General features: G+C 43.6%; 1 protein-coding gene across 1 annotated transcript in view; it reads right to left on the bottom strand.

Moving 5' to 3' along the window:
- ZC4H2 (zinc finger, C4H2 domain containing) overlaps positions 1–11830 on the bottom strand; it is a 12505-nt gene continuing 675 nt past the window's right edge. Inside the window, exons 2-5 of the mRNA XM_014955363.1 lie at positions 6800–6971; positions 4766–4938; positions 3392–3554; positions 1–2274 (exon numbers count right to left, since the gene is read on the bottom strand). Of these exons, the coding sequence (XP_014810849.1) occupies positions 2161–2274; positions 3392–3554; positions 4766–4938; positions 6800–6971 (622 nt within the window). The 3' untranslated portion in view covers positions 1–2160. The remainder of the gene's footprint in view (positions 2275–3391; positions 3555–4765; positions 4939–6799; positions 6972–11830) is intronic.

The raw sequence follows: 11830 nt of genomic DNA, 5'->3' as shown, positions 1-11830 counted from the left end.
TCATATTCACATTTTTTTTTTTTTTTAAAAAGAAACAAACCTTGTTAAACACGAGGGCACAAGAGACTACTTTAAAAAAGTAAAAAATACAAAACTGCCGTACTAAATTAGTAAACAGTGCATCCAAGTTTAGAGCTCCAGAGATCTCCCAAGAAAGAAAGAACCTGCCAAAGTACCAGTGAAGGGAGAGCAGCTACGACTATCCCTATCTGTCTCAGAATGGTGAGTTGAAGTTTCTAGAAATCTGTCCTTCTATTCGCACCGCTCCATGGCAGACCATTCGCCCATTCTCCACTGTCACTACTTCTTAAATTTACATACAACCATCATCAACGTATGCTGCTCTTGTGCATGCACTTTGGGGGAGTCCATGTACTGTCCTTCAACTCTGTGCATTTTCCCTTAAACCCAACAGGAATTGCTCTGAACGGGGCACACAGTGTGTGGCTGCTCTGACATTTAAAACTTGCATTAGAAAACATGCCTAAGGATAGAATGGTTCGTGTTCTGTCTCTGCCATCGACAGATGTTTAAACATTAAAATGGGAGAATACCAGCTGAACTTGGCATAAATTATAGGGCTATTTTCAATGAAATATGTGCTTTATGGTGGAGCTAGGAAATTAATGGCAATGTATGTGATGTGGCCAGCAAAACTGATTTATGTGGATGTGTATGGTGCCCAGCATTTGGCAAAGTTCTGGCCAGAGACTTGGGGCTTCCCTGTTCTTCCTTTTTAAAAAAGCAAAGTTCTCAATATAACCACTCTAGCATAGAAGTAGAGGAAAACCTGGGCTAAAAGGAGAGGAATGTAAACAGGCAGTCCCTGCTTCCTGAAGTTAGTGAAAAGAATATTTAATACTTGAGATCAATTTAGACAAAAAGGCGGTGACAAAGCTGGGATCAGAAGTGAGTGTTAAGCCCCGGGTCTGTAGTTTGGTCGCTGTCGTCCTCTCTGTTGGAGGAACTGTTGTTACATGGGGTGAAAAAAGAGGGTACAGGAGGGTCTAAAGGATCCTGTAGTCAGGGTTCTCTTGGCACATGTACATGTAGAGAAAAAAGAAAAAAACCTAGGCTGAAATAAAGCGCACTTAAAAATGACCTATTAAAAGATACAAAATTAGGAAGTTTTAGTTGAGGGAGGATGGTGACACCAAAGCCAGGCATTTCTGGTGAAATACATCATTTTTAGGTGAAGCTGTTCCTGGTGTGTGTTACTGACCTCCCCTGTGCTCCCATGGAGGATGTGTCTGTCAGGGGAGACTTGGGCTGTGGAACCCAGGACCAGGAGCCGTGCAGAATGGCTGATGGGCAGTCTGGGCACGTAGAGATTTGGGGTATTTCATGCATGTTTCCTAGAGAAGCACAGTGAGCTGGCTCTGGCCACAGAGCCTCGAGGACCACTAATACAGTTCCTCTGAGGCCTGTACTCAGGTCAATCAGTCTCCTGAGTGCTGGAGATAATACCATATTAAGATGTTAAAGCATCACAAATGACATCATTTTCAGAAATTCATACACAGCCGGCAACTTGATCCCCCTTCCAAATTTTAAGTCAAGTTTGAGGGAATGGTACAATCAAAGTCCTGTACATCAAAACTCACGTGTGTCCATAGTGCACTGATTTCCTGTGTAACCAATTTCTTTTTTTCCTGAACATTTCCTGTATAAAAAGAGCTCGACTGGATACCTAAACCTATGTGGTTTTACTAGATCGGAAAACAAATTCTTCTTTAGTGAAACAAACAGTCTGCTATTTCAGTACTTCAAATAGTCTCCTGTTATCAGGAGTAAACAGAATAGTCTTCTAGTAACTGCTTTTAAAAAGAGAACGTAAAAGCATTTATGGTAATCGCATTTGGCCCATAGGAATAGCCTGGCATTTAGGATACTTGCATAAGAATTCTACTTCATTTAGGAGTCCAAAAGATGGAATGATTGAAAGTTAAACTGTAGCACCAGTAATACTTACTTTCCTAAACCCAAATCCCTAAGGACTGGAAGGAAATTGGGACAGAACAGGAACATTGTGCTTACATTGCATTAAATAGAAAACAACGGGTCGATCGTACTTGAGTCTGCACTTCAGCAAAGTCTGGTCCAGTTCTACTGGAAGAGTACTGGAACTGCTCACGTGTTTGCTCGTCAGGCTTCTGGGTTTCATTCGTCCTGTTTCCTCTTGGGCTTTTTGGGATTCCGGGACCGGCTCTTGGCTTTGCAGAGTGGACATATGGGGGCGTTCCGATGAATTTGTTGGTGACAGGATAAACACGCCTGAAATGTGACATGGCAGCCTCTTGTTACAAACATTTAAATGGCATTGTTAACGCGGGTTATTGAGAAACATACTCTAAGTACAGAAGAAAATAACTAAGGCTTCTTACCTTCCTAGGGAAACCAGAGCCATATTCTGTACAACCTAGCTCTTGGGATTGTACAGTAAGTTCAGGCCAGCTGAAAAACTAGAGTATCTCATTGAATTGAAACTACCATTCAGCAAACAGACAGTTCAGGCACGTATCAAGAACTTGAACATTAAATTCTTTGTTGTGTTAAACGTTCCACACATTTTGACAATGTTTACACGCTCACTGGGTCACAGCGAAGGCCAGGTGTGATGTTACAGGATTCGAGGCAGGAGCGGGTGCTTAGATGAATTTCACACATTTAACAAACATACAGAACTCTGCCCTTTTGCTCCGTATTACTTTCAGAGAGGCTTTTCCATGTCCTAACTCCAGCCAGTCAGTACAGAACTACAGAGTGTACCTACGTCAGTTTGCCTCCTTCATCAGTGAATCTTTGGAACCTGGCTGGGATGAATACCCCTCTGGAATTCCTTAGCTCTTTTTACTAACTACAGAAAGAGCTGAGTCAAACTGTCACTTAAGTGCCTGTGGTTAGATTAAATTAATCCATACATTAGTCCTGACTTGAAGATCCCATGAAGTGAAGAAATAATCACCTTCCATGGTAATTTGTACCATCAGTAATTACTCTCCCTCATAAATTACATGCATCGCTTCTAATATGAATCCATTTGGGATGAACTCCCAGCTATTAGTTTTCCTTTTGCTCAGCGTTTGGTGTTGATTTTTCTTACGTGCCTTTCTCCCACATGAAACACAAGAGGACTGTGTCTACGTCTCTGCTGATGGAATCTCTTAAGTCATAAAGGAGTCAAATAATACAGAGCCTTGTCCTTAACCACTGATGACTGGTGCTACCACTTTAAGTCTACTTGGGGTTGCTTTTGATTTGAACCACTGCAAGAAAAAATGCGAATCGGGACACATCATTCTTCCTTTTTTTTCCTTCCTATTGATCAGCTTTATAAATATAATATGTTCCAATGACAAAAGAGGAAGCCCAGGGCATTCCATCTCCTGACCTTCATGGGAGGTGGCTGTTGTCTGAAGGTTGCTGTCTGCCTGGTGTCTTGTTTCCGAGCCACTTGCAGCTGCTGGGCGGCTGCTGCAGCTGCAGCCAGAGACTCTGGGATGGGAGGCTCCTGGGGTTCAGTCTGCCATTCTGCTTTCTGCTTTTCAAAGTAGCTAGCCAAAAGAAAGCCAGATAAAAAAATATCACCACCTTCTGCAGTATTCCATTAGTTTGTAAAGGATATTTTGTGTTAAAACATAGTGGATCACATTTCCCTATCATGTTCCTCCACCACAGTCAAACTACCTACGCTTAGACACTGCTTGGACTAGTTCATAAATAGAATTGGTGGTATTTTCCTCTGCATTTGTACACTTCAGCCAGATTCCATATTGTCAGTTTCTAAGGTACCTTGATTTACAACTGGATATAAACCTAATAGGATGGAAAATAGACAACATATATATATTTAATCTTAACACCTTTGGATGCACCTCTGTCAAACTTAGTTTATAGATTTTATTCTGTTAAAATCAATAACTTACGTGTGCAATAGATCAATACATTCTTTGTAGTGTCAAGGTGCTTGGAATGGAAAACAGCATTTCTCAAGAAATGCAAAAGAAATCTTGATAACATTCTTTGTAGTGTCAAGGTGCTTGGAATGGGACACAGCATTTCTGAAGAAATGCAAAAGAAATCTTGATAATTGTATGTCTGAAAATGATGCCAAATGTGCTGGGCTTTAAGAGAAATGTAAGTTTCTTAAAACATCACTTGTGTTTAAAACTGATCTGTTAAACAAAGGACACTGTTCTTTTGAATAGTAGCTATTTCTGTCACCCTCCTCCACCTAGGATACACCTAAAAGTGAAATTGCAATTTATTGTCCAAATCTGTTGCACATCTAGGGTAAACTTACTTCTTGACAGCCATAGGTAGACAGCTAAATGCCACTGCCATGTGCCTGCAGCAACAAGTAAAATTCTGACTAGCAGTAGCACAAACCAACTGAAGAATACTTCGTATCCCTTCCTTGTATTGCCTCCTACCTCTGCTTGCTAAATGAGCAAAGAAAAAAAAAATATTTTCAGGAAAAAAGTCTTGCTAGAAATAGCAGTGTATGGTATAAAAATCTAGAAAAGCAACCACCCTTGAATTTTGTATGTAGAGTTTGCAGCTTGTAGTAATCTAAATTTAACTTCTAACAAAGTTAAGTTTCATTCCGACTGAATGTTACCCAAAACATGTGCTCCCACATCCCTTTTTTGTTAACTTTTCTGTTTCATGCTTACCTCTTAAGTTCTTTTTTCCACCTACCAACAAAAGTAAAATGAATCGAGAGAAGGTACAAAGGCAGATAATGTTTGCTTTGGAGACTTACTCCAGGGACAGTTTCTCTTCCTCCTCGCAGAGATCTGGCAGCCTCTGCAACCCCAGAGTCATCCTCAAAGCATCTACGTGCTCCTTCAGGGGCTTGTACTCCTCGTGCAGGCGACGGGTAGACTCCAAGAGCTTGTTGAGATCGTTCTCGGACTGTTTGATAGTATTCTCCATCTGAAACAGGAGGATGGGCATGTTTTTAAAGAACTGTTCCTTTAATAGCACTCCGATTGAGCAAAAGGCTGTCTCAGAGAGATTTTTCTCACTCACGTTGGAAGAGGCTGGAGACAATGCAATAGTAAAAACAAAGAGTTAAGATGCTGAGAGGATGAAAACTGGGCAAGGAAGAAGCAATTAAAAGTGACACATGAGATGCATTTTCATTTATAAAGGTGCACTCAGCCTATCTAACCTTCTCAGCAACAGCAAAAAAAGCAGGTAGAGAGGCTATAGATAAGTCAGCAAGTGAGGAGCTGTGGAAAACTCTCAAGGGACATTAAAAAAGAAATTAAAGTAGAATAAACTAATTTTCTCTGTTTCTAAGATGCCTGAACACTGTTGGTTAGAAGCTAACAAACATACTAAGGAAAGGTTTCTGCTTCTCTTACTGTAAATGGGAAAAGCAGCAGAGAAAAAGACAATCTGACAGGAAAAAGAGGGGAGGATGAAACAGAGACTGAGGTTCTGCAGCTGGGCAGGGGAAAAGACATTTCAAGTGATACATAAATGCAGTCTGCACATCCTTCTACTGGCTTATGATGTGGGAGCTTTTTTCTTGTGGTGCAAAGCACAGAAACCTTCAGAGTTAGAAATCATTGTACAGTCCTTTAAGTGCCCTAACATGACATAAAAAATGCAATTTAAAAAATATATTCCCTATTTAGCCCCTCTAATTGGCTAATTTTCCTTGTTCATAAACTTCTCTTATTTGTATTAATTCTGTACAGGCTGATGCTTTTTAATATTTGGTAGTTCCACTCAATGCTGAAGGTCAGCTCTTACTAAGAACTTAACAAATATCATATCAGGGCCATGAAAATGCTCAGAGGGCTGGAGCACCTCTCCTGTGAAGACAGGCTGAGAGAGTTGGGGTTGTTCAACCTGGAGAAGAAGAGGCTCTGGGGAGACCTTATAAGGGCATTCCAGTATCTGAAGGGGCTACAGGAGAGATGGGGAGGGACTCTTCATCAGGGAATGTAGTGACAGGACAAAGGCTAATGGTTTTAAATTGAAAGAGGAGAGATTTAGGTTAGATACTAGAAATTCTTTCCTGTGAGGGTGGTGAGACACTGGAACAGGTTGCCCAGAGAAGCTGTGGCTGCCCCATCCCTGGAGGGGTTCAAGGCCAGGCTGGATGGGGCTTTGAGCAACCTGGTCTGGTAGGAGGTGTCCCTGCCCATGGCAGAGGGGTTGGAACTGGATGATCTTTCACGTCCCTTCCAATTCTAACCATTCTATGATTCTACTATATATTTTCACATTCTCTTTTCTTCCAAAAACCTCCCATCAAAAGTCCCAACCAGCTGCCAGTTTCTCTGTTTTCAGGTGCTAAATGAGGAAAAGCTGACAGGAAGAAGTGTTTTCTATGGGACTGCCCCAGAATGATGTTACTATGGCTACTGGTAAAGTTGTAGCCACAACGGGCTTGGTTATTTATGCTCTGGGTGCAGATGTTACTGTGCCAACATTACAAAATATCCTGCCCAACACAGACAGGAAAAAACAATTATCCTGAGGAAAATTGCCTTTGCACTTTTTGTAGGTTCCTGGGATGGGGGTGTAAGGTCCAGATTACTGAACCAGTGATGGTTCACTGATGTGCACAATTCCACAGCCTCTGGGCTGCCCTGGGAAGTGGTGGAGTCACCGTCCCTGGAGGTACTTAAAAGACGGGTAGATGTGGTGCTGAGGGACATGGTTTTTGGTGGTTTCGGCAGTGTTAGATTGATGGTTGGACTTGATGACCTGAAAGGTCCCTTCCAACCTAGACAATCCTATGATTCTCTACACAACCGTGTCTCGGGCTGTTCCGTACCACGTTAATGTCAGCGTGGATCAGCCGCAGCTCCTCCACATGGGCCATCTTCTCTTGCAGCAGCAGGTCCATCTCCTGCTTGTATTCCTTCAGGTGCCGCTCCTCAGACTCCAGGGCTTCAAATTCCGCTTTCAGCCGGGCCTTTATTTTTTCCATCTGCAAAGTCTTATTCCTGGATGCCAGTGATAATTAAAAATACAGAGGGACAACAGTAAGTCACTGCAACATATTTTTGTGAGGTGTCACTTTATATGTGAATAGATGGAAGAAGGTAACAGCAGTAATAGGCAAAGGTGAGATTACACACGTCTGAGAAAGAATGAGGTGCAATGAGAGAACAGAATTCTAATACCAGCTCTTTTGGTGAGCTTTTATGTGCTATGAGAATTCTTATACTGAATTATGAAATTACTAGAACATTGACAGTTACTGTAGATTCAGAGAATTTGGACCCGTAGAGTTCTGCATCAATTAACTCAGATTAAGCCATACTTCCAAAATAGAGAAGTTCAGAAAATCTGAGAAACGTTAAATGAATTGGAGGTGGTTATAGTATCATAGACACAGACTAAAACTATGTGGACAGTAATCTGAACTGCTAAAATACTAACTTCAACTTCAGGTTAAGGAAAATTCCAGAGCAGTGACGTATCAGAATAGTAAAAACTCAAATGACATTGTCCATCAACATCCCACTTGCAAGTAACTCCGTGTTCTCTAGTACCTGTCCCATATTTGTAAATGTTTCTGCCTGTATCCTGCATTCTGATTTTTTTTGGTGCCAATCTGTAATTCCATAGCAAAGATGTTCAGATGCACAGTCTCTCTTCAAAGCTAATAATCAAAGAGTGTGAGTTTCAGTCATCAGAGAGTTTTCAGCAGTGGAACAGCCCACTGCTGTTGTGATTCCACCCTTGTCCAAGCTGTTGAAAGGAACAAACAAACTGTTCTTGTTCCTGCGATTTAGTTAATGAAGAGGCCTTACTTATTTTTCCTGTACTGGGTGTTAGAATATGATACTGGGTAACCAGTGTGTCAGCAACACTTAAACGTTTCTACCAACAGGCATTGGTACTTCAGAAATAATCTTAACAGTAAAGTTCTTTCCTCTATATAAATGAGTTGTAGGAGATATGGATTACTATTGCCAGTGATGGCAACCCATGACTATTGAGAATAGAAGTACCAGACCAAAGACAGATACAGAAAAAGCCAATGACAAATAAGGTCACACCAGAGGTCACTCAGAGACATTTATAGATATTGTGGTAGACATATTTAAAACCAAATTTAATAAAATTCACTTGGTAAGTATGAGTATTATGTCTGTAGCTCACCATAGAGTTCACCTTGTTTCAGAAAATGGAAATTGTATACCTGTGAGCATACATTTATTTTGAAAGGTACGTAGGCATTCCAGTTCTGAAAAGTCCGTATCTCACCATTAGAGTAAAAAATAGCTGATGGAATAATAAGGCAACTAGTAAAAGTTTTTATGAATGAAGTGCAGAAGCAGCCTCATGGATGTAGTTAGAATGCAATGAAGTGCAGAAGCAGCCTCATGGATGTAGATAGAATGCAAGTGTGTAGCTATAACACTGTAATCTTTAATGTTCCTGGAGGTGTCCTGTCATTTACTGTACAATGGCCTATACTAATCCAAATGTAAAATATCCTCTCTGCCTTCCATTTTAAATGTGGCAACATCCCACTAAAAAATACCATCCACCCCTCTTTCCATCAAGTGTCATTGATCCCATTTACTTAAAACATTTATTTAGTAATGGCAGCTTTGATTACTGAAACCGGGAGTGTTTGTCCCCAGTTTCCTCCCCGCTTCCTCCCGTGTATTTACGGCATGTCTTCACCTGGGACAATGGAAATTGTTTCCCCACTCTTACTAGTCACTGGCTGCCATCCTCTGCCAAACTGCTCCAGCAAATTTGCAGGGGATTGTTTCAGTCCAGATAATTAGCTTTTGATGTTAGGGAAGGAAAAGTGCACACAAATTAGAGCTCTTCCTGTGAGCATCAGGCAACGTGCTGTAATGCTTTAAAACAGAAACCAGAAGTGTGATTTCAAGACTGCCTAATGAATTCTGCCCTCATACTCTTTTTCCCTTCTATTTAAGTTCTTACACTACACTGATGCCAGTAGTCACTAAGTGTGTCCCCACAGGGCATTCAGCAGTGGAATTAGCATCTGCCATCATCTCTTGTTCACTCTCGTTCTCTTTTATCTCCTCCCAGTGAGAACACTAAGTACTGTCTTTATGTATTTGCTTAATTTTATGACTTGGGTGATTTTTGTGAAACTACTTAATGCATACAAATAAGCACGTGCAGGTATGTTTGGATTGTTTACTGACAGCAGTAATTGCATTGACAACAAATTATATGTATGCATCTATATAGATATAGATACAAGTCTTCAAAATCAGATTTCCGGGATCCCTTCGAAAAACCAGTTGAGCTGCCTTTAATAAGTGGTAGAGATCAACTAGAGGAATGGGCAATTTCTTTAATTTTGATTCCGAGGGCTTTTTTTCCTCTCTGCCTGTAGAATAATACATGGGATGCAGATTAATAAAGCCTGCCAAATCCATCAAAGGTGTGTCTGTAAACATGAGAAAATCTCATGTTTATTTGAAGGATACTCTTCACAGATTGCAAGTTCCTTTTAAAAGATTTGTGGACGAAAAAATTGGTTTATTTGATCAGGTTAAAGGACACTCAAAATTGACATCAATATTGCAAGTAAAATTGACTTTTTGATGTTGATTTTTTTTTTAATTTAAGATATATGAAAGCAACTTTCTTGATACTTCACTGTACACTAAAGCTAGAAATGTTGCTTTTACAGAACATTATGCCACAAACAAATAACAAGAATCTCTTCATTGCAGTTTATATATCACCTTAAAAACTGAATGCACCATAAATTTCCAAGTACTACTCTCTCTGAAAAGATAATTTAATGAGGCATTTAAATTAAGTGTTATAATAATCGGACCACAAACTGTTGCAGGCCATATTTAGATCTGTATTCTAAAACCGAGCCTAGAAAGGCCTTGTCCTTACTCTGCAAAGTATGTCTTGTCCCACCTCTTTCTACCAATAGTTTTGGGATGGCACACACAGAAATATTTTTGCTTGGTCTTTGTTCACCTTTTATTGTGTGAAGGCGGCGGAGGCCCCTACACTGCTGCCTAATTCACTTCTTCGTGGGTAAAATGTGCTTCTTGGAGGTGCCGTTGCCAACCAGAAGTCTTGGTGACCGGTGGCAGCACCTTTGTCCCCTGCTCTCTGTCCCCACTAGCCCCTCTCCAGCTGTCCTGTCCCAAACCACTTCTCATCGCTCTGGGGTTGCTACATCCTAAATCACTGCCTTCACTCTCCCTGGAATGTATTTTAGCTTTTGGATGCATTAATTCCTACTGAATAAGACAGCTCAGGCCTGATCTGGAAAATCGATGCCCTAAGCCAAAGAGTGAAAAGGCTCTACCTAAAGCTGTGAAAGAGGCATGTCCCCAATGTGGGCACACGGGGTGCCGTTGCCTGTGAGCCCCCTCTTTCAGTGTATCCTGCGGGTCACTGTGGGGAGGACACTGTGCACAGACCCCCGCTGCACCCACCACTTGCACCCAAAGGCTCTACCTAAAGCTGTGAAAGAGGCACGTCCCTGCCGTGGGCACACGGGGTGCCGTGCCTGTGAGCCCCCTCTTTCAGTGTATCCTGCGGGTCACTGTGGGGAGGACACTGTGCACAGACCCCCGCTGCACCCACCACTTGCACCCAATGGCAGTGAGCTCCTGGAGGGACAGCCGGTGTGTCCCCAATGGCAGTGAGCTCCTGGAGGGACAGCCAGTGTGTCCCCATCCCTCCTTCCCTCCCTCCATCCATCCATCCATCCATCCATCCATCCATCCACAAACCCCCAGTGCACCCACTGCTTGCACCCAGTGGCAGCGAGCTTCTGGTGTCCCCATCCCTCCATCCATCCATCCTTCCATCTGGTGTGTCCCCATCCCTTCATCCATCCATCCTTTCATCCATCCATCCATCCACAGACCCCCGGTGCACCCACCGCTTGCACCCAGTGGCAGTGAGCTCCTGGAGGGACAGCTGGTGTGTCCCCATCCATCCTTCCATCCTTCCAACCATCCATCCACCCATCCACAAACCCCCGGTGCACCCACTGCTTGCACCCAGAGGCAGCGAGCTCCTGGAGGGACAGCTGGTGTGTCCCCATCCCTCCTTCCCTCCTTCCATCCATCCATCCATCCATCCACAAACCCCCGGTTCACCCACTGCTTGCACCCAGCGGCAGCGAGCTCCTGGAGAGACAGCTGGTGTGTCCCCATCCCTCCATCCTTCCTTCCATCCATCCATCCACAAACCCCCGGTGCACCCACTGCTTGCACCCAGAGGCAGCAAGCTCCGGGAGGGGCAGCTGGTGTGTCCCCATCCCTCCATCCTTCCTTCCATCCATCCATCCATCCATCCATTCACAAACCCCTGGTGCACCCACTGCTTGCACCCAGCGGCAGCGAGCTCCTGGAGGGACAGCTGGTATGTCTCCATCCCTCCCTCCATCCATCCTTCCATCTCTCCCTCTGTCCATCCATCCACCCATCCACAAACCCCCAGTGCACCCACCACTTGCACCCAGTGGCAGCGAGCTCCCAGAGGGGCAGCCGGTGTGTCCCCATCCCTCCATCCATCCATCTATCCACCTCTCCATCGCACTCTTCCTCCATCCATCCATCCATCCATCCATCCATCCATCCATCCATCCATCCATCCCTCCCTCCATCCATCCCTCCCTCCCTCCCTCTATCCATCCATCCATCCCCCCCTCCATCCCTCCTCCCTCCCGGTAACATCCCCCACCACTCGGGGTTCCCTCGGCCCCCTCCCCGGCCGGTAACACGGGCACGAATTCCACGCTCCCCGCAGGCCACAGCCCCGGGGAAAGCTCAACCCGACGACCCCCGGCCCCCCCGGACACTGGCCGCCCGGGGGGGGGGGC

Source organism: Calidris pugnax, unplaced genomic scaffold, assembly GCF_001431845.1.
Source record: "Calidris pugnax isolate Ruff unplaced genomic scaffold, ASM143184v1 scaffold38, whole genome shotgun sequence".
Taxonomy (NCBI): Eukaryota; Metazoa; Chordata; class Aves; order Charadriiformes; family Scolopacidae; genus Calidris; species Calidris pugnax.
Note: the sequence above shows the minus strand (reverse complement) of the source record. Positions and strands in the feature narration are given on the sequence as shown.